The 23686-nt window shown below is 43.3% G+C and overlaps 1 protein-coding gene across 2 annotated transcripts; it reads right to left on the bottom strand.

The window, feature by feature from the left end:
• Positions 1-329: 329 nt before the first annotated feature.
• On the bottom strand, positions 330-23656 carry LOC135553039 (collagenase 3-like). Of its 2 annotated transcripts, none has more exons than XM_064985099.1 (10): positions 22829-23656; positions 5761-6005; positions 5425-5573; positions 5074-5199; positions 4828-4983; positions 1824-1944; positions 1595-1728; positions 1265-1424; positions 1053-1156; positions 330-938 (listed from the first exon to the last, which is right to left on the bottom strand). In XM_064985099.1, the coding sequence occupies exons 1-10, from the start codon at positions 23006-23008 to the stop codon at positions 838-840; spliced, it is 1476 nt and encodes a 491-aa protein (XP_064841171.1). In that variant the 5' UTR covers positions 23009-23656; the 3' UTR covers positions 330-837. The 2 variants fall into 2 exon arrangements, with proteins under 2 accessions (XP_064841171.1, XP_064841172.1); XM_064985100.1 differs by lacking the exon at positions 22829-23656 and adding an exon at positions 6364-6740.
• Between the last annotated feature and the right edge of the window lie 30 nt (positions 23657-23686).

The following is a 23686-nucleotide window of genomic DNA, read 5'->3' as shown; positions in this document are numbered from 1 at the left end:
TCCTACATCTCTTACTAAACGTATCATCTCTTCCTATCCCTGTACCCATTTTCCTACATCTCTAACCAAACGTATCATCTCTTCCCATCCATGTATCTATTTTCCTACATCTCTTACTAAACGTATCATCTCTTCCCATCCCTGTATCTATTTTCCTACATCTCTTACCAAACGTATCATCTCTTTCCATGTCTCTTACCATATTTTTTTCCAAACAGATGCATTTTGTCTTGTTACAGAAAAAGCGTGTTTTGAGTATGATGTGGGCCTACACGTCGAACACTAAATGTTGCTATTAGAGTATTTAAATCACAAACACTCAGACAATGCCATTTGCACGTATTATTTTATTCATGAAAATGTGTCATTAAAATTAGTAGTAAAAACATTCACAGTCCATAAAAAGCATGAGCTCGTACTCTAGATTTGGTGTCCTTGAATGCCACCTATTGGTGGATCTGCAACACATTACTGTAACTTCCCCGAGTAACATTTATATACAGAGAGAAATGCAATTACATTATTCTAAAGTATATCAGAGTGGTTTCTATCCCACCCTTCAATACTATAACAAGTCATGTGAATATGATGCACATTTTCTGATACCCTAAAGCAAGACCCTGCATAGAGGTTTCCGCATTTGTTCGATGCATAAGCCAACCGTTTTCCCATTCCCAATAAATATTACACCTACTTTAGTCTTCAGACATGCATTTTACATGCAGTTTTCCAGCGTACTTTGAGATGAGTTACAAATAACAATAACAAACAGGTGTCCAGCACAAATGACCTATTGGTACGTTTCCCATAAAATAACAGTAGTTCTCCACCAGTGGATCAGCAGTTGAGAAAAGAGTTTGTCCTAACAATCTGAATGACCTTCCTTGCACTGTAGCTGTATTCAAACTGTGTATGTTCATGGAAGAAATGCAAATATCCTGCAAGGAGAAAGAAAGGATGAATTTGTTAGAGAGAGCTATTTATTATATATTCAAAGCAAATGCAACAGAAACTACATAAGAATATTATTAAAATTAGTGATTGTGATGTACCATATTTATATAAGGCAGCATCCACCTCATCTCCCATTCCAGGGAAATCCATCTCAATGGATCTTGGGAAGCCACTGTCCATTGTGTTAGTCTTCTCATCATAACTGTCAATAAGACACAACCAAGACTATAACCTATAATGAACGGTTATGTTTGCAGATATCATCTCTCCATAAGACTAGACCAGACCAGTCCAGACCATACCGTCCTACCTCCAGAACTGCTCGTCAGAGAACAGAAGGGTCTTGCCGGTGTCTGGGATGTACACAGCAGCATCCACCCTTCGCACGGTCTTGGGGAGTCCCAGTTTATGGATGTATTTGGGGTAGCCCTCCACTAGGCTGTAGCCGTTCAGGGCCCACATTCTAATACCTGGAAAAATATTAAAATTTGTCAATGAAATTAACCTATGACTCTTGCACCGACATCAATTTGATTAGATATCTACTGTATATGTGATGGAAATGAGCAAAGTAGAACTGTAATTGCATATTCAAAATGACAGAGGACTATGCGAACAGTGTTGCCAGCATGTAATTCACCACTGAATATGAAGACCATGTCTTTCTCAGGGTACTCATAGGCAGCATCCACTTTGTTGGGGAGGGAGGGCCAGGTGGATTTGATCAGGGTTTGCTCAGGCTCTGCAAATTGAGGATGGAGACGCCAGTAGAACCTGTCATCAAATAGAAAACGTCAACACATACATTTTGTCAATTTTAACCTTATAGTTTGTGCAGAAAAGTTCTCATGAATGGACACACTCCCTACCTGTCTTTGAAGATGATTGTTTCTCCTCTGAGCTCAGTGACAGCATCAAAACTCAACATGGGGTCACATTTGTTTGGGGCATCTGGCTTGGGCTTCACTTTGCTGTCATTGGGGTTCGGGCCTAAAGGATTGAACCGCATAATGAGCGTTTCAAAATATGACTCCAGTGGGTGGAATTACAGTACCAGTCAAAAGATGGACACACCTACTCATTCTACATTGTAGAATAATAGTGAAGACATCAAAACTATGAAACAACATATATGGAATCATGTCGTAACCAAAAAAAGTGTTAAACAAACCCAAATATATTTTATACTTGAGATTCTTCAAAGTAACCACCCTTTGCCTTGATGACAACTTTGCAAACTCTTGGCATTCTCTCAACCAGCTTCACCTGGAATATTATTCCAACAGTCTTGAAGGAGTTCCCACATGCTGAGCACTTGTTGGCTGTATTTCCTTTGCTCTGCGGTCCAACTCATCCCAAACCATCTCAATTGGGTTGAAGTCAGGTGATTGTGGAGGCCAGGTCATCTGATGCAGCACTCCATCATGCTCCTTCTTGGTCAAATAGCCCTTGCACAGCCTGTAGGTGAAATGGGTCATTGTCCTGTTGAAAAATAAATGATAGTCCCACAAAGCACAAACCAGATGGGATGGCGTACCGCTGCAGAATGCTGTGATAGCCATACTGGTTAAGTGTGCCTTGAATTGTAAATAAATCACTGACAATGTCACCAGCAAAGCACCACCACACCATCACACCTCCTCCATGCTTCACAGTGGGAACCACACATGCGGAAGTCATCCGTTCACCTACTCTGCGTCTCACAAAGACAAGGCGATTGGAACCAAAAATCTCAAATTTGCCAAGTGTGTGCAAAGCTGTCATCAAGGCAACGGGTGGCTACTTCGAAGAATCTCATTGTTCATGTTTCTGGGCCAAAGCAAGTCTCTTCTTCATGTTGGTATCCATTAGTAGTGGTTTCTTTGCAACAATTCGACCATGAAGGCCTGATTCACGCAGTCTCCTCTGAACAGTTGATGTTGAGATGTGTCTGTTATTAAACTCTGTGAAGCATTTATTTGGGCTGCAATTTCTGAGGCTGGTAACTCTAATGAACTTATCCTCTACAGAAAATAGGTCTATCTTCTGTATACCACCCCTACCTTGTCACAACACAACTGATTGGCTCAAACGCATTATCTTCATGGTGACAGGGAGGGCAGTATTGAGTAGCTTGGATGAATAAGGTGCCCAGAGCAAACTGCCTGCTACTCTGTCCCAGATGCTAATATATGCATATTATTAGTAGTATTGGATAGAAAACACTCTGAAGTTTCTAAAACTGTTTGAATGATGTCTGTGAGTATAACAGAACTCATATGGCAGGTGAAAACCTGAGACAAATCCAACCAGGAAGTGGGAAATCTGAGGTTTGTAGTTTCATTTAAGTGATTGCCTATCCAATATGCTGTGTCTATGAGGCCAGATTGAACTTCCCAATGCTTCAATCAGATGTCAACAGTCTTTAGAAAGTTGTTTGAGGCTTCTATTGTGGAAGGGTGTCGAATAAGAGCTGTTTCAACAAGTGGACTAGGCTGAGGCCAATCAGTTGTTTACTGCGAGGTCACGCCATTCCCTCTTTTTCCTCTGTAATGAATACGTTATTGTCCAGTTGGAATATTTTTGAAGATTTATTATAAAAAGACTAAAGTTGATTGTAAACATTGTTTGACATGTTTCTACAAACTGTAATGGAACTCTTTTGACTTTTTGTCTGGAGTTTGCGCTCGCGCATTGTGCCTTTGGAATAGTGAACTAAACGCACAAACAAAACGGAGGTATTTGGACATAAATATGGACGTAATCAAACAAAATGGGAGTCCTGGGAGTGCATTCCAAAGAAGATCAGCAAAGGTAAGTGAAGATTTATAATGCTATTTATTTATGACTTTTGATGACACCACAATTTGGCGGGTAACTGTATGGCTTACTTGTGTGGCTGTACGCTGTTCTCTGACTATTGAATATTGTGCTTTTGCCATAAAGCTTATTTTTTAAATCTGACACAGCGGTTGCATTAAGAACAATTTTATCTTTAATTCTATGAAAACATGTATCTTTCATCAAAGTTTATGATGAGTATTTATGTTATTTGATGTGACTCTCTGCAATTTCTCCGAATGTTTTGGAGGCATTTCTGAACATGGCGCCAATGTAAACTAAGGTTTTTGGATATAAATAGGAACTTGATCGAACAAAACATACACGTATTGTGTAACGTTGAGTCCTGGGAGTGTCATCTGATGAAGATCGTCAAAGGTTAGTGATAGATTTGATCTATATTTCTGCTTTTTGTGACACCTCTCTTTGGTTTGAAAATGGCTGAATGCATTCTGTGACTAGTTGCTGACCTAACATAATGATATGTTCTGCTTTCGCCGAAAATACTTTTTGAAATCGGACACTGTGGTTGGATTAACGAGAAGTGTATCTTTAAAATGGTGTAAAATACTTGTATGGTTGAGGAATTTTAATTATGAGATTTCTGTTATTTTTAATTTGGCACCCTGCAATTTCACTGGCTGTTGGCGAGGTTGGACGCTAGCATCCCGAATGATCCCGGAGAGGTTAAGAAGGAAAGAAATTCCACAAGGCACATCTGTTAATTGAAATGCATTCCCAGGTGACTACCTCATGAAGCTGTATGAGAGAATGCCAAGAGTGTGCAAAGCTGTCATCAAGGTAAAGATAGGCTACTTTGAAGAATCTCGAATATAAATATATTTTTATTTGTTTAACACTTTTTCGGTTACTACATGATCCCATATGTGTTATTTCATAGTTTTGATGTCTTCACTATTATTCTACAATGTAGAAAATAGTACAAATAAAGAAAAACCCTGGAATGAGTAGGTGTGTCCAAACCTTTGACTTTTCTTTTGACATAATTATCTGTAACTATTTTCTGTTTGTGTTAATAAGTGGAACACTAACCATAAAGAGCTTGAATGCCAGTGATATCATCCTCAGACAGTGGATAACCCTGGCTGTAGGAGTAGATTGGGTACATCAGAGCTCCAGGATCGGAAGAATGGGACAAGCCAAGGGCATGGCCAAACTCATGAGTGGCGACCAGGAAAAGGTTGTAGGCTACAGGGGAGGAAATATGTCAGTAAGTAATCATTAATTAAATGTCATACATTTTCCTTGATCCCCCACGTAAATGTACCAAATATTTACCGTCTGAGTCTATTGACCAATGTTCATCTTCATCAAAGTGTGTGTCTCCTCCAATGTCTCTGCCAGGGGGATAAGCATGGGCTAAGAGGCCGTCAGGGCCGTCAAAGGGGTTGAAGTCTCCATGTTCTAAAGACAAAGAAAGGCCAGGGAGAAAATGATGTTTGAGGATGGTTTCAGTATGTGTTGCCAGCGTTCAATCAATTTATTATATGACAGGGTCTTGCACAACTCGAAAAAATGTTCACTGAATGTTGAACAAAACTACAGTAAGATTATCAAATTAATCAAGATATTCTCCATATATTCTGTATAGTCTATCAACTGTATGCCAGAATAAAGAAATTGGTCTACCTTTTGTCCCAAATGCTATCATGATGTCAGCCTTCCCCTCGTGCAGTTTCTTGAAGGTCAGAGGAGTGACATCAGCCCAGATGTTGAAGGCATTATGGATAGCTCTGTCCACATCTGCCTTCATCAGATCAGGAGTATAATTCACTATTCTGAAAGGCATTTCAAGAGAGAGGAAACATGTCTTCATTTAAGATAAACTTGACAAGTTTTATTCAAAGTAATGAAAGCTGATAATATCCATTGATTCCAAGGTCATGTGGTGTCTGTGGAGTAAATCAACATTATTACACCAATACCATAAAATAAATATGACCCAGAGTGTTTGAGAAGCCTCACCTGAAGGTCACATTGGTATTCTGCCATTTGAGGTGTCGGGGGAAGTGGTTGTATTCCCCCATGTCAGGGACACCACACCTGGCCATGCTCATCAGTTCCAGGGTGTTAGTGTCCAGGCTCCCTGTCACTTGGAGGTTGAAGAAGGACTGCATCTCCCTGACCTTAGCCTGCATGGCGTCTGACGACCTGTGTGTCGGGGTTCCCTGAAGTCCAGCTCGAAAATTGTAGAACCTGCGGAGGTATTTCTGAAGAGGAAACAATAACATAAATTAACACCTTCATGATATGTAGCTGTTTAAGCATGGTCATATGGCATGGATGTAATTTAAATATGGTCATTTAAGGAGCAAGATCACAAGAGAAACACAGGGTTCAATTTGAGGGGTTATATTATTTCAACAACGTCTGGCATATTGTATGCAATTAATAATTTTGTTTAAATAAAATAATGCTCATTTTGTTTATACTATACATTATCACATTTATCCTTATTTCGAGTATGAGGATAACTGTAAAATCAATATTAAAAACAGAAATATTCAGTGCACCAAACAGAAATTGATAAACAAAAGGACATCAGAACCACAGCTTTAATTGGCTTACCTCGGCTAATAGCCACTTGTCAGTCTCCTCCGGTGATGACAGAGGCATAGCAAATGACTGAGCAAGCACCACAAGGAGCAGTAAACCTGTGATTTCCATCTTGTCTTGTCTTGGTGGCATCCAGCACAGTGACTGACTGGGGTCCAGGAGCCAAGTCTGTTTTTATACTGAGTGTTTGAGTGTTTATTTTTCTAAATGTCTGTGATTCATGTAAATGTACGTAGCCACTTCCTCCTCAGACTGCCTAAAACTGCTGGTAGTTCAGAAAACAGTGCTTGTGGTTTAGTAAACTGCTTTGAACACACCTGAATAAGCAGTGATGTCACATTTTTTGACCAAATGTTCATGACAATTTTTTTAAAGATTCAATGAATACATATGGCAAGTGACCAGTTATCTGAACTTTTGTGATGCTATTTTATGTTCTTCCAAAGAGAAATATATCTCTAAATTCCTCTATAACGAAAAATATATATTGAGCTTTACTTAAGAAAGTTAATTAAATACGGTATCTTTAAATGGTAATGTACATACATGTCGATGAGTACACATGCTATTTGTAAAACTTTCAGACACCCATGACTGTGATACACTTCCATGTTATTTTGAGCAAGACAGAGGATGACAGTTGGTGGCCATAGAGAAATCAGTTAAAGGGATAATCCACTCGAAATACAACCTAACATGATTTACCACATACCTTGGCAGAACAGGATGTGCGTACCTAGAACAGAATATGTATTTCACATATGGTCACTGATATAAATGTATATTTTAGATTATATTGGATAAGAGTAGCCTGTGTCCCAATTTATAACAGCAGAGTTTAAGTACTGGGGGCAGGGCAGGTCAAGTCATGCCCTGTCACTTGTATGTCTGCTGCTTCTGTGTGTCTTTGTTGCCACATGTTGTCTTCAGTCTGCTATAACAATGGAATTCCTGAACCCAGACTCCGAGCCAAGAAGGGTATTTTATGGCAATTCACAAATAACATGACAAGCAGCCTTACAACAGGCATGTAACTAACATTCTTAACTGCAATTAACTTGAAGTGTCTGACAGAGTTAATGGGGATTAAAAGCTCGCCAAACATACAAAGTGCACCTCATGCAGATGCTGTTAAGATCTAATATAGGTATTTATGAACGTTGGCTGACTCTATTATACCTACGGTATATCACTGTTTATCAGAGACTTATGACTATGTTGAGAGAGAGCATTAGCTAAACTATTTTAGACTGTGGAAACAGAGCCACTGAGCTGAGTCATATTTAGGGGAAGTTAGCTGGGGGATTTTTGCAACTGACTAAGCTGGTCACCCACATTCACAACTAACTAGAACATAAATAATACATCAAATTAAAACTTTAACATATCCAATAATAAGTTTATGTCACTGATGGTAGAATGATACAAAAGAGAGTCATATTGCGTTTAAAAATGTTTCTTTATTGGTTAGAGGGGAACATTGGAGGCTTCAGCACCAGAACTGCTTCCATCAGGAAGCATCATTACCTCACAAGGGCCCGATTCCGATCCGAGTTAAGCACATGTAAATGGAATGTAATTCCATGTTTATGCACTTTTCCCTCTACACATATTCGGACCTTGAATTTAAGCATGAGAATAGTGTGCTACTCACCTGCTATTCGTTTTGGGTGGAGATCTAAGAGATGAAGGTGTGCCGGTGTAACCAATGTGAAAATGCTAGCTTGTTAGCGGTGGTGAGCGCTAATGGTGTTTCAATCAGTGACGTCCTCGCTCTGAGACCTTGAAGTAGTTGTTACCCTTGCAGAGGCTTTTGTGGCGCGATGGGTAACAATGCTTCGAGGGTGGCTGCTGTTGATGTGTGCAGAGGGTCCCTGGTTTGAGCCCAGGTAGCATCTACTTCATTTTTTCCAATAGAAATAACGACATTCTCCATGCACTGTAATTTACAGCGTATTAAGAGTTATTGATAAGAGCTAGGTAAATGAGTAATCAATTTGGATAAGAGAATTCTGAATATAAATGACACTATATATATTTATATATATTTTACCTTATAATTGCTGGAGACAAATGTGAAATCAGTCATATTGCAGCAAACTGAAGCATTTCAACATATAAACTTTCTCACAGTAAAGATTATGAAATGCTGTGCCATTATGCAGAATTTAAATTGTACAGCCTTCTAACTTGCACGGATGGGCACTCTCAAATATCTTTACTTTATGTTACCCCCACTTTCACTGTTTCTTATTTCTATCATGTTAAATACTGTATTACCCTGTTATTTCTCTTCAGTTGGTATAGCCTACATTATCATTAAATTCCATTTTTTAGTTTGCTTCTTCCTTACACACCATCATGACCATGGTGTTGTTGCTGAGGATTGTTAGTAACAGTTGGTAATATAAAAAAAGAATTAAATCGTAATGGGGTAGAGCACAAACCACAAACCAAGCCACAAACCCGACGCATGGTGCAATAATTTGCTGTGTCATCACACAGTTCCATGGTTAGTGCAGGCGATAGACGAGTGTATAGCCTAATATTGTACACCATTCTCCCTATTATAATTCTATGTACACTACTCTTTCAACATTACTATGGGTTAAAGAACTGAATGTGCCAATTTTCAGAATGAATCAAACCATTTTCTTTCTTTTGTGAGTAAATACTTTCCTAACCCTAAATCATCTACTATATGGTGCTGAAACATAGACTAATATGCCTATATTTAGATGACTTTCTTTAATTGATTCCTAATATTCCGTTCTCAAACTAAAAGGTACACCGTATTTAAAGGGATGACGTAAGAAAAATGTACTGAAAACCCTATTGAATGGAAATTCCACAAGAACATCTCTTGGCCAGCAAGTGGGAGGTATTTTTCAGCAGTTAAATTACATTTATTCAGAAAACGCAAGGGAACCACGCCTGCAAATCCAGGTACACACCTTCATAAGGTAAGTCTGAATGTCAACTACTGAGAAGTGTGTAGGAAAGGCATTGGTAAGGAATTTCCTAAGTCTGAATCAGGCCCACAGGGAAGAGCAGGAAGCCACTGTGTTGATTAGAGTGGTCAGTACCACTCTAACAGTAGGCTATGCTGATGTTGGTGAAGACTGTCTTGTATGTAGAGTAGTTGAGTATCAGCATGGGAAATTCCTATAAAACTGTTTTCTTCCATAAAAGAACAACTTGTCTTTCCCACTAGTACTGACTTTGCTGATACATAATGTAGGGAAAATGTACTTTACACGATTATGATGTGCTGTTTCAACATCTTAAGATGAATGCAAGTCGCTCTGGATAAGAATATCTTTTAAATGACAAAAATGTAAAATACATTTTTTTTGGTTACGTCATGATTCACTATGTGTTATTTCATAGTTTGGACGCCTTTACTTTTATTCTATAATGTAGAAAATAGTACAAATAAGGAAAAACCCTTGAATGAATATTACATTCCTAATACAACCCCCCAAACCCCTGACTATTATCCCTATTATCCCATTTGTGACAATTTTGACAAGTTTATGATGTTATAGAATTCCATTTCCAAAGTACACTTTGTCAATATGTACATTGTTACTTCATGTATGGCATTGAACGAGCTTCAACGCCATACAACACTCCTTCTGTGGCCTCCAACTGTTTTTGTGCATGCTCTTCAAACGATTGCTGCCCGCATCCTCCCGCCCGACAAGCATCACTACTCTGGACGGTTCTGACCTAGAATATGTGGACAACTACAAATACCTAGGTGCCTGGTTGTAAACTCTCCTCCCAGACTCACATTAATAAGCATCTCCAATCCAAAATTAAATCTAGAATCGGCTTCCTATTTCGCAACAAATCCCCCTTCACTCATGTCGCCAAACATACTCTCGTAAAACTGCCTATCTTACCGATCCTTGACTTCGGCGATGTCATTTACAAAATAGCCTCCAACACTCTACTCAGCAAACTGGATGTAGTCTATGGCACAGTGCCATCCAATTTATCACCAAATTCCCATATACCACCCACCACTGTGACCTGTATGCTCTTGTTGGCTGGCACTCACTACATATCCGTCGACAAACCCAGTGGCTCCAGGTCATCTATAAGTCTTTGCTAGGCAAAGCCCTGCCTAATAACCAAAAGTTCAAATCCCGAGCTGACAAGGTACAAATCTGTCGTTCTGCCCCTGAACAGGCAGTTAACCCACTGTTCCGAGGCTGTCATTGAAAATAAGAATTTGTTCTTAACTGACTTGCCTAGTTAAATAAAGGTAAAATATACTTTTTTATCTCAGCTCACTGGTCACCATAGCAACACCCACCCGTAGCACGCACTCCAGCAGGTATATTTCACTAATCATCCCCAAAGCCAACACTTCCTTTGGCCGCCTTTCCTTCCAGTTCTCTGCTGCCAATGATTGGGACGAATTGCAAAAATCTCTGAAGCTGGAGTCTTATATCTCTCTCCCTAACTATAAGCATCAGCTGTCTGAGCAGATTACCGATCTCTGTACCTGTACACAGACAATCTGTAAATAGCACACCCCACTACTTCATCCCCATATTATTACTTACCCTCTTTCTATTTTGCACCCCAGTATCTCTATTTGAACATTCATCATCTGCACATCTATCACTCTAGTATTAATGCTAAATTGTAATTATTTTTGCCTTTAGGGCCTACCTCCCTACTCTTCTACATTTGCACACACTGTACATAGATTTTTCTTTTCTTTTGTTTTATTCACTGTACATTTGTTTATGTGTAACTCTGTGTTGTTGTTTTTGTCGCACTGCTTTGCTTTATCTTGGTCAGGTCGCAGTTGTAAATGAGAACTTGTTCTCAACTGGTATCTGATTAAATAAAGGTGAAATAATTGTTTTTAATGAAAATGTCAATTAATTGAAATTGAGAGAGTGGGAGCACAAGACAAAGAGAGGCAGAAGACAAGAGAAGTGAAGCGAAAGAAAAAGACAAGAAGTGGAGAGATAAAGAGAGAGACCAAAAGAGACAATTGGATGACATCTTCTCTTTCCATCATAAAGAGACTCATCTATACAGAGATCAGATGACATGACCCACCACTGGTTTGTAGGAAGTGGCTCCATGGTTCTCCTAGCCTTCTGATAGGCTTATATGCGTTCACCATACTGTTTCCACCGAGCCCCACAATTCAGATCTGCAGACTATAGCAAACTAAGTCCTGCATCAGAGGAAGATTAAGGTATTGAGATTACGATGGGGCTTTGGGGTTGTTTCGGGGTCTAGGGGAAGGAGTAGAAGGCTGGGTGGAGGGGGTAGAGGTTGTTTTGAGGTTTAGGGAAAGGGGGTAGGAGTAGAACGCTGGGTGGAGGGGGTCTTACCTCCCAGTTGTAGGGGTAGAGCATCCGGTAACCGTTGACCAGACTGAAGTGGAGGGGCACTCCACTTATCACGATGTCACACAATGAGGCATGGTCTGGTGGGCAGATGTCTGCCTCGCCAGCGAATTGCGACACAGTGAGGGTGTGGACAGAGGGGTAGGAGCGGGTCGGCTGGATACTGGACAAACCACCATCCACGTAAGACTGGGGACAGGGGTGTATTCACTAGAAACTAAACAGAAGTAAACATAAGCAAACAGAACAAAACAGGGCAGAATCTACTTTAACTTGTCCAAAAGAAACTTTTAATTTCAAACAGTTTCCGTTTCTAAAAGTTTTACTACGGTGTCCAACTAATACATACACCACTGATCAGGGTGCCCAACCCCCACAGGGTCTCAAAGACTGGAGTCTGTGTATTGTGTGGTTTAAGGATAACATCTGCATCAGCTCTGCATGTGTTGCTTGTTCAGTTCAATGATATAACAGAGTGTCAAGAACTACAGTCATACACAACTACTGGTTCAGGAACATCACAAAGGTTCAGGAACATCACTCACCATCTAACATAGTAATGTTAGATGGTGAGGAGGCCAGTGTCAGAGGAGTGCAGCAGTGAACGAGTGGGAGTGTAGCACAGAAGGCTGCTGAGGGGAGAACGACTCATAATAATGTCTTGAATGGAGTAAATGGTATCAAACACATTGAAACCATGTCTTTGATAAGTTTGATCCCAGGGTAGCCTAGTGGTTAGAGCGTTGGACTAATAATCGAAAGGTTGCAAGTTTGAATCCCCGAGCTGACAAGGTACAAATCTGGACAAACCACAACACTACACATTATAGATAGATAGATGACACAACCCTACACTCTACATTATAGATAGATAGATGACGCAACCCTACACTCCACAAGTAGCACCTTATTGAGGAGGATGGGCTCATAGTAATGGCTGAATTTTTTTTTTACCTTTATTTTACTAGGCAAGTCAGTTAAGAACAAATTCTTATTTTTAATGACGGCCTAGGAACAGTGGGTTAACTGCCTGTTCAGGGGCAGAACGACAGATTTGTACCTTGTCAGCTTGGAGGTTTCCGGTTACTAGTCCAACGCTCTAACCACTAGGCCACCCTGCCGCCCCGTTCAACGGGGTTGAGAATTGAGGAATATAACAACTCCATGATTCTCTGAAATGACAGGAAATACTGTAATTGCTGTATAGTAAAGTTCACTGGCAACATCAACGAGTCTTTAATGTTTCAACAGTGTAATACTACTGCATTGCTTACTTGAACATATTCGTACCGTTTATCCTTTCAAATGGTACTCTGTAGATTTGATTCATCCGGAGATGGTGTTTCTTAAATTCTCAATCAGAGACAACGATTGACAGCTGCCTCTGATTGGGAACCTTACCAGGCCAAACACAGAACTATAACACACAGAACAAACATAGAATGCCCACCCCAACTCACGCCCTGACCAAACTAAAATAGAGACATAAAAAAGGAACGAAGGTCAGGACGTGACACAACCGTTTCTTCCCCTAGTCCACAGCTATCTGTCTTTCTACAGAGGCCCAGTCTCTTTTTCCTTTGAATCAATGCTTCTTTCTTATCATGTATTTAATATCTCAAGGCTCAAAATGTCGAATCCAAAAGCTCAGAAGTCACATAATTAGTTAAATAAAGTCCACCTATGTGCAATCTAAGTGTCACATGATCTGTCACATGATCTCAGTAGATATACACCTGTTCTGAAAGGCCATTAACACCATTAAGCAAGGGGCACCACCAAGCAAGCGGTACCATGAAGACCAAGGAGCTCTCCAAACAGGTCAGGAAAAAAGTTGTGGAGCTCCAGATCAGGGTTGGGTTATAAAAAAATATCTGAAACTTTGAACATCCCACGGAGCACCATTAAATCCATTATAAGAAAATTGAAAGAATATGGCACCACAACAAACCTGCCAAGAGAGGGCCGCCCACCAAAACTCACGGACCAGGCAGGGAGGGCATTCATCAGAGAGTCAAGAAAGAGACCAAAGATAACCCTGAAGGAGCTGCAAAGCTCCACAGCGGACATTGGAGTATCTGTCCATAGGACCACTTTAAGCCGTACACTCCACAGAGCTGAGCTTTACGGAAGAGTGGTCAGAAAAAAAGCCACTGCTTAAAGACAAAAATAAGCAAACAGGTTTGGAGTGTGCGCCACAAGGAATGTGGGATACTCCCCAAACATATGGAAGAAGGTACTCTGGTCAGATGTGACTAAAATTGAGCTTTGTGGCCATCAAGGAATGTCTGCTGCAAACCCAACACCTCTCATCACCCCGAGAACAACCATCCCCACAATGAAGTATGGTGGTGGCAGCATCATGCTGTGGGTTTGGTTTTCATCAGCAGGGACTGGAAAACTGGTTAGAATTGAAGGAATGATGGATGGCACTAAATACAGGGAAATTCTTGATGGAAACCTTTTTTTCAGTCTTCAAGAGATTTGAGACTGGGACAGAGGTTCACCTTCCAGCAGGATAATGGCCCTAAGCATACTGCTAAAGCAACACTGTCATGCCCCGACCGTAGATTTCTTTGTATGTTTCTATTTTTAGTTTGGTCAGGGTGTGATGTGGGTGGGTTTTCTATGTTATGTTCTATGTTTGTATTTCTATGTGTTTGGCCTGGTATGGTTCCCAATCAGAGGCAGCTGTCAATCATTGTCTGTGATTGAGAACCATACTTAGGCAGCCTGGTTTCGCCTTGGAGTTGTGGGTAGTTGTTTTCTGTGTCTGTGTTTTCCATACAGAACTACCCACCATAACCGGACCAAGCAGCGTGGTAACCAAGAGCAGAGGGTTCTGGACTCCTGGACATGGGAGGAGATTTGGATGGTAAGGGACCCTGGGCACAGGCTGGGGAATATCGCCGCCCCAGGGAGGAGCTGGAGGCAGCTAAAGCTGAGTGGCGGCGATATGAGGAGTTAGCACCGCAGCGCAACAGGGACGAGAGGCAGCCCCAAAAATATATTGGAGGGGGCACACGGGGAGTGTGGCTAAGTCAGGTAGGAGACCTGAGCCAACTCCCCGTGCTTACCGTGGAGAGAGGTTGACCGGGCAGGCACCGTGTTATGCCGTGAGGCGCACGGTGTCCCCAGTGCGTAGGCATAGCCCGATGCGCTACATCGCAGCTCCTCGTATCGGCCGGGCTAAAGTGGGCATCGAGCCAGGAGGAATGAAGCCGGCTCAGCGCATCTGGTCTCCAGTGCGTAGCCTCGGCCCGGGTTATGTGGCACCAGCCTTACGCACGGTGTCCCCGGTTCGCCAGCACAGTCCAGTGTGGTCTGTTCCACCCCGCTGCACTTTCCAGGGCTACAGGGGGTATCCAGCCAGGACAGGTTGTGCAGGCTCAGTGCTCGAGACTTCCAGTGCGCCTCCACGGTCCGGTCCATCCGGTGCCTCCTCCACGCACCAGGCCTCCTGTGGCAGCCCCACGCACCAGGCTGTCTCTCCGTATCCTCCCTCCAGGTGCTCCCGCCTGTCCAGCGCTTCCAGAGTCTCCCTCCTGTCCAGCGCTTCCAGAGTCTTCCTCCTGTCCAGCGCTTCCAGAGCCGCCCGTCAGTCAGGAGCTGCGAGAGCCGCCCGTCAGTAAAGAGCTGCCAGAGCCGCCCGTCAGTCAGGAGCTGCCAGAGCCGCCCGTCAGTCAGGAGCTGCCAGAGCCGCCCTTCACTCCGGCGTTGCCAGAGTCTCCCGTCTATTCGGGGCCCGCTCCAAAGGCGCCACTTAAGTGGGCCAAGACTATGGTGGAGTGGGGTCCATGTCCCGCGCCAGAGCCGCCACCGCGGACGGATGCCCACCCAAACCCTCCCCTCTCGGTTTAGGTTTTGCGGCCGGAGTCCGCACCTTTGTGGGGGGGGTACTGTCATGCCCTGACCGTAGATTGCTTTGTATGTTTCTATTTTTAGTTTGGTCAGGGTGTGATGTGGGCGGGTATTCTATGTTTTATTCTATGTGTTGTATTTCTATGTGTTTGGCCTGACATGGTTCCCAATCAGAGGCAGCTGTCAATCGTTGTCTCTGATTGAGAACCATACTTAGGCAGCCTGGTTTCGCCCTTGAGTTGTGGGTAGTTGTTTTCTGTTTTGTGTGTATCACCTGACAGAACTGTTTCGTTCTCGTTATTCATTTACATTACATTTAAGTCATTTAGCAGACGCTCTTATCCAGAGCGACTTACAAATTGGTGAATTCACCTTCTGACATCCAGTGGAACAGCCACTTTACAATAGTGCATCTAAATCATTAAGGGGGGGGGGGTGGTGAGAAGGATTACTTATCCTATCCTAGGTATTCCTTGAAGAGGTGGGGTTTCAGGTGTCTCCGGAAGGTGGTGATTGACTCCGCTATTCCTCATTGTTATTTTGTTTAGTGTTCAGTTTTTGATCAAATTTACAACATGAACACTTACCACGCTGCACCTTGGTCCTCTCCTTCTTCCACCTACGACGACCGTTACAAACACTTGAGTGGTTTCAGGGGAAACATTTAAATGTCTTGGAATGGCCTAGTCAAAGCCCAGACCTCAATCCAATTAAGAATCTGTGGTATGACTTAAAGATTGCTGTACACCAGCGGAACCAATCTAACTTGAGCTTGAGCAGTTTTGCCTTGAAGAATGGGCAAAAATCCCAGTGGCTAGATGTGCCAAGCTTATAGAGACATACCCCAACAGACTTGCTGCTGCAATTGCTGCAAAAGGTGGGGGGGGGTGAATAGTTATGCACGCTCAATGTCTCGTTTTTTTTGTCTTATTTCTTGTTTGTTTCAAAACAAAAAAACATTTTGCATCTTCAAATTGGTAGGCATGTTGTGTAAATCTTGACAAATCAAATGATACAAACCCCCCCAAAATCTATTTTAATTCCAGGTTGTAAGGCAACAAAATAGGAAAAATGCCAAGGGAGGTGAGTACTTTCCCATGCCACTGTATGGTGTTATTACTGTGTAGGCTTATCATATATTGGTCCCAGATTAAGCCTAGTCTTGGACTAAAATGCACCTTTAGTGAAGATAGTGATTAAGCCTAGTCCTGATCTAAGAAGCTGTCTGGAAACCAGCACATAGTTTATAGGCTTGCTTATCACATTTACTGTAAACTCCAAACATCCTATATCACTGATACACCTGCAGCTTAGATCATTGATGCAAACATTATGAAGAGGTTCACTGGTGATCTACTAGCTTCTGTAGGACTATATCATGGTAAAGTATCCAAATAAGACAAACGACACAAAAAACACTATATATTCAAAAGTATGTGGATTCGGCTATTTCAGCCACACCATTTACATTTACATTTAAGTCATTTAGCAGACGCTCTTATCCAGAGCGACTTACAAATTGGTGAATTCACCTAATGACATCCAGTGGAACAGCCACTTTACAATAGTGCATCTAAATCATTTAAGGGGGGGGTGAGAAGGATAACTTTATCCTATCCTAGGTATTCCTTAAAGAGGTGGGGTTTCAGGTGTCTCCGGAAGGTGGTGATTGACTCCGCTGTCCTGGCGTCGTGAGGGAGTTTGTTCCACCATTGGGGGGGCAGAGCAGCGAACAGTTTTGACTGGGCTGAGCGGGAACTGTACTTCCTCAGTGGTAGGAAGGTGAGCAGGCCAGAGGTGGATGAACGCAATGCCCTTGTTTGGGTGTAGGGCCTGATCAGAGCCTGGAGGTACTGCGGTGCCGTTCCCCTCACAGCTCCGTAGGCAAGCACCATGGTCTTGTAGCGGATGCGAGCTTCAACTGGAAGCCAGTGGAGAGAGCGGAGGAGCGGGGTGACGTGAGAGAACTTGGGAAGGTTGAACACCAGACGGGCTGAGGCGTTCTGGATGAGTTGTAGGGGTTTAATGGCACAGGCAGGGAGTCCAGCCAACAGCGAGTTGCAGTAATCCAGACGGGAGATGACAAGTGCCTGGATTAGGACCTGCGCCGCTTCCCGTGTGAGGCAGGGTCGTACTCTGCGGATGTTGTAGAGCATGAACCTACAGGAACGGGCCACCGGCTTGATGTTAGTTGAGAACGACAGGGTGTTGTCCAGGATCACGCCAAGGTTCTTAGCGCTCTGGGAGGAGGACACAATGGAGTTGTCAACCGTGATGGCGAGATCATGGAACGGGCAGTCCTTCCCCGGGAGGAAGAGCAGCTCCGTCTTGCCGAGGTTCAGCTTGAGGTGGTGATCCGTCATCCACATTGATATGTCTGCCAGACATGCAGAGATGCGATTCGCCACCTGGTCATCAGAAGGGGGAAAGGAGAAGTTTAATTGTGTGTCGTCTGCATAGCAATGATAGGAGAGACCATGTGAGGTTATGACAGAGCCAAGTGACTTGGTGTATAGCGAGAATAGGAGAGGGCCTAGAACAGAGCCCTGGGGACACCAGTGGTGAGAGCGCGTGGTGAGGAGACAGATTCTCGCCACGCCACCTGGTAGGAGCGACCTGTCAGGTAGGACGCAATCCAAGCGTGGGCCGCGCCGGAGATGCCCAACTCGGAGAGGGTGGAGAGGAGGATCTGATGGTTCACAGTATCGAAGGCAGCCGATAGGTCTAGAAGGATGAGAGCAGAGGAGAGAGAGTTAGCTTTAGCAGTGCGGAGCGCCTCCGTGATACAGAGAAGAGCAGTCTCAGTTGAATGACTAGTCTTGAAACCTGACTGATTTGGATCAAGAAGGTCATTCTGAGAGAGATAGCGGGAGAGCTGGCCAAGGACGGCACGTTCAAGAGTTTTGGAGAGAAAAGAAAGAAGGGATACTGGTCTGTAGTTGTTGACATCGGATGGATCGAGTGTAGGTTTTTTCAGTAGGGGTGCAACTCTTGCTCTCTTGAAGACGGCAGGGACGTAGCCAGCGGTCAGGGATGAGTTGATGAGCGAGGTGAGAAGGTCTCCGGAAATGGTCTGGAGAAGAGAGGAGGGGATAGGGTCAAGCGGGCAGGTTGTTGGGTGGCCGGCCGTCACAAGAAGCGAGATTTCATCTGGAGAGAGAGGGGAGAAAGAGGTCAGAGCACAGGGTAGGGCAGTGTGAGCAGAACCAGCGGTGTCGTTTGACTTAGCAAACGAGGATCGGATGTTGTCGACCTTCTTTTCAAAATGGTTGACGAAGTCATCTGCAGAGAGGGAGGAGGGGGGGGAGGGGGAGGAGGATTCAGGAGGGAGGAGAAGGTGGCAAAGAGCTTCCTAGGGTTAGAGGCAGATGCTTGGAATTTAGAGTGGTAGAAAGTGGCTTTAGCAGCAGAGACAGAGGAGGAAAATGTAGAGAGGAGGGAGTGAAAGGATGCCAGGTCCGCAGGGAGGCGAGTTTTCCTCCATTTCCGCTCGGCTGCCCGGAGCCCTGTTCTGTGAGCTCGCAATGAGTCGTCGAGCCACGGAGCGGGAGGGGAGGACCGAGCCGGCCTGGAGGATAGGGGACGTAGAGAGTCAAAGGATGCAGAAAGGGAAGAGAGGAGGGTTGAGGAGGCAGAATCAGGAGATAGGTTGGAGAAGGTTTGAGCAGAAGAGATGATAGGATGGAAGAGGAGAGAGTAGTGGGGAGAGAGAGCGAAGGTTGGGACGGCACGATACCATCCGAGTAGGGGCAGTGTGGGAAGTGTTGGATGAGAGCGAGAGTGAAAAGGATACAAGGTAGTGGTCGGAGACTTGGAGGGGAGTTGCAATGAGGTTAGTGGAAGAACAGCATCTAGTAAAGATGAGGTCGAGCGTATTGCCTGCCTTGTGAGTAGGGGGGGAGGGTGAGAGGGTGAGGTCAAAAGAGGAGAGGAGTGGAAAGAAGGAGGCAGAGAGGAATGAGTCAAAGGTAGACGTGGGGAGGTTAAAGTCGCCCAGGACTGTGAGAGGTGAGCCGTCCTCAGGAAAGGAGCTCATCAAGGCATCAAGCTCATTGATGAACTCTCCGAGGGAACCTGGAGGGCGATAAATGATAAGGATGTTAAGCTTGAAAGGGCTGGTAACTGTGACAGCATGGAATTCAAAGGAGGCGATAGACAGATGGGTAAGGGGAGAAAGAGAGAATGACCACTTAGGAGAGATGAGGATCCCGGTGCCACCACCCCGCTGACCAGAAGCTCTCGGGGTGTGCGAGAACACGTGGGCGGACGAAGAGAGAGCAGTAGGAGTAGCAGTGTTATCTGTGGTGATCCATGTTTCCGTCAGTGCCAAGAAGTCGAGGGACTGGAGGAAGGCATAGGCTGAGATGAACTCTGCCTTGTTGGCCGCAGATCGGCAGTTCCAGAGGCTACCGGAGACCTGGAACTCCACGTGGGTCGTGCGCGCTGGGACCACCAGATTAGGGTGGCTGCGGCCACGCGGTGTGGAGCGTTTGTATGGTCTGTGCAGAGAGGAGAGAACAGGGATAGATAGACACATAGTTGACAGGCTACAGAAGAGGCTACGCTAATGCAAAGGAGATTGGAATGACAAGTGGACTACACGTCTCGAATGTTCAGAAAGTTAAGCTTACGTAGCAAGAATCTTATTGACTAAAATGATTGAAATGATACAGTACTGCTGGAGTAGGCTAGCTGGCAGTGGCTGCGTTCTTGACTTTGTAGGCTAGCTGGCAGTGGCTGCGTTGTTGACACTACACTAATCAAGTCGTTCCACCCATTGCTGACAGGTGTATCAAATCGAGCACACAGCCATGCAATCTCTGTAGGCAAACACTGGCAGTAGAATAGCTTTACTGAAGAGCTCAGTGACTTTCAACATGATGATGGACAAATCTGGGTTTGAAGGATGCCAGGAGATGCCAGAAGGATGCCCAAATGCATAGTGCCAAATGTAAAGTTTGATGGAGGAGGAATAATAGTTTGGGCTGTTTTTCATGGTTCGGGCTAGGCCCCTTAGTTCCAGTGAAGGGAAATCTTAATGCTTCAGCATACAATGACATTCTAGACAATTCTGTGCTTCCAACTTTGTGGCAACAGTTTGGGGAAGGCCCCTTCCTGTTTCAGCATGACAATGCCCCTGTGTACAAAGTGAGATCCATTGCCCAACCAGCTCTTGTGGCTGAATAGAAGCAAGTCTACGCAGCAATGTTCCAACAACTAGTGGAAAGCCTTCCCAGAAGAGTGGAGGCTGTTATAGCAGCAAAGGGGGGACCAACTCTATATTAATGGGCATGATTTTGGATTTTTTTTATTTAACAAGGCAAGTCAGTTAAGAACAAATCTTATTTTCAATGACAGCCTATGAACAGTGGGTTAACGGTCTATTCAGGGGCAGACGGACAGATTTGTACCTTGTCAGCTCAGGGGTTTGAACTTGCAACCTTCCGGTTACTAGTCGAATGCTCTAACCACTAGGCTACCCTGCCGCCCCATGTTCATGTTCAACGAGCAATTGTCCACATACGTTTTGTCATGCAGTGTACAATAATACCTAACTTTTTGGGAAAGGGTCTGTTGGTTAGCCTGGTCAGTTGTCCAACTGAATGTATTCATCTGAAATGTGTCCTCCGCATTTAACCCAACCCCTTTGATTTGGTGGCATTTATCTGTATTTGGAGCAGTTCATAGATCATTATATGTAAGGGAATGATTGTTTCTTTTGAAAATAACTGACTCATCAGTAATCCATTCCATTCAAAAGGTTATTTAAAACAATCTTACAATTACAATGGAGTAGCTGAGCACACAACACAACGCTATTCTGACTTAGTATTGGAGGCAGGCACAGGGCGCAGACAGAGGCACCAGGGGAGGGCAGCAAAGCACTGCTGAACAATGACAAAACTGTCTGAGACATGTTCTTGTTAGAGGGTGGCCCAAACAGAATGTGTGAGGTGACAGGTGAGTCACATGCTTTTTTGTGTCACAAAATATCATATGAAACATCATTATTGATCAGATGTTATTTGGATTAGACATGAATCTCAGTGCACCAAGACCAAGTTACACAAGACATGTAACATGTGGTTTTCAGATGTCAGATTAAAATCCCCAAATATAACAAAAGTAAATACTGTACATCTGCAATGGATATGGTTATGAAGCTACTGAGAATGGTTTGTTAGTTAATAATAGTATTTTTATAAATTGTTGACATTTTGTGCCTTTGGTGTAGTTTATTGTGTTGCCATTTTTGTTTTGGTGATTAAGTGGTTTTCAGTGGTTAAAAGCAAGCTCCTGTGAGTCTGGGTTGTGCAATGCAAGCGGTGTGCTTCGGGCGCCTGCACACCCTCTATGGCTCATCTGCTTTGGGCTATGGATTGTGAAAGCCCTTAGTGGCAGAAAACATTCTGAGTGTGAAGACATCAGAGGCACGACTGTTGGCTTTGTTCTTAGTTCTTACACATAAACTGTTGTGTGTGTGTGTAGTGTTTAAGGTCAATGATATGCCTATAACACTGACTGTAGAAACATAGTCATCTTATATCTGCCATCTCTCTGACAGACCATGAGAGAACTTTAACCCCTAGGGATAGATTTCCAACCTGAGAGGACTCAACATCGCTAAGAACCAGAATTCAATACAGGAACAAAGCACCAAGAAGCCTGATGCTGATCGGAGGGGCACAACATAATGAGTAAAACTATTATGATCTTGCCATACATTCCCTCATTAAATATGAAAAGAGATACGATTTGGAATAGAATATTTCTCATAAGGGATTTTGAATAATGTCCGATGTTTTACTCAGAGCAAATCTGGCAATGGTTTTGTTCTGGCAAACATGACTATGGGAAAGTAAAGACACTGCTCCTGCTTGTTTAATTACCCTCCTCACTCTCTCAGCGCATTTCCTCTCTACCCCAATCTGGGGGCCCACAAATGACTTCAAGCCCTCAAATGTTCCCACACAAAATGACACTTAACAGCCTAATAAACTATAAACAACAGCTTTCATTACCGTAACTCTCAAAAATAAAGATATATAGTACCAGTAAAAAGTTTGGACACACCTACTCATTCAAGGGTTTTTCTTAATTTTTCTATTTTCTACATTGTAGAATAATAGTAAAGACATCAAAACTATGAACACATTTGGAATCATGTAGTAACTAAAAAAGTGTTAAACAAATCAGAATATATTTTATATTTGAGATTCTTGAAAGTAGCAAACCTTTGCCTTGATGACAGCTTTGCACACTCTTGGCATTCTCTCAACCAGCTTCACCTGGAATGCTTTTCTAACGGTCTTGAAGGAGTTCCCACATATGCTGAGCACTTGTTGCTGCTTTTCCTTCACTCTGCAGTCCAGCGTCAAATAGCCCTTACACAGACTGAAGGTGTGTTGGGTCATTGTCTTGTTGAAAAACAAATTATAATCCCACTAAATTCAAACTACATGGGACGGAGTATTGCTGCAGAATGCTGTGGTAGCCATGCTGGTTAAGTGATATAAATAAATCACAGACAGTGTCACCAGCAAAGCACCCCCACACCATCACACCTCCTCCTCAATGCATCACAGTGGGAACCACACATGTGGAGATCATCCGTTCACCTACTCAGCGTCTCACAAAGACCAAAAATCTCACATTTGGACTCATCACAGATTTCCAGCAGCCTACTGTCCATTGCTTTTGTTTCTTGGTCCAAGCAAGTCTCTTCTTATTATTGGTGTCCTTTAGTAGTGGTTTCTTTGCAGCAATTTTCACGCAGTCTCCTCTGAACAGTTGATGTTGAGCTGTGTCTGTTACTTGAACTCTGTGAGGTGCTATCTGCAGTTAATTATCAAATTCTGAGGCTGGTAACTCTAATGAACTTATTCTTTGCAGCAGAGGTAACTCTGGGTCTTCTTTTCCATTGGCGGTCCTCTGAGAGCAAGTTTCATCATAGCGCTTGATGGTTTTTGCGACTGCACTTGAAGAAACTTTCAAAGTTCTTGAAATATTCAGTATTGACTGACCTTGATGGACTGTCGTTTCTCTTTGCTTATTTGAGCTGTTCTTGCCATAATATGGACTTGGTCTTTTAC

This window comes from Oncorhynchus masou, chromosome 13 (assembly GCF_036934945.1).
Source record: "Oncorhynchus masou masou isolate Uvic2021 chromosome 13, UVic_Omas_1.1, whole genome shotgun sequence".
NCBI classification, from domain to species: Eukaryota; Metazoa; Chordata; class Actinopteri; order Salmoniformes; family Salmonidae; genus Oncorhynchus; species Oncorhynchus masou.
This window is presented reverse-complemented; position numbering and strand designations above follow the sequence as displayed.

Excerpts from the sequence above, each read along its gene's own strand:
- LOC135553039 (XM_064985099.1), bottom strand. The coding sequence starts at position 23,008 with ATGACCCAACACACCTTCAGTCTGTGTAAGGGCTATTTGACGCTGGAC. Across the intron at positions 1,945-4,827 it reads TGGCATTCAAGCTCTTTATG|GCCCGAACCCCAATGACAGC; the intron begins GTTAGTGTTCCA and ends TCAATCCTTTAG. Across the intron at positions 939-1,052 it reads TGCTGCCTTATATAAATATG|GATATTTGCATTTCTTCCAT; the intron begins GTACATCACAAT and ends TTCTCCTTGCAG.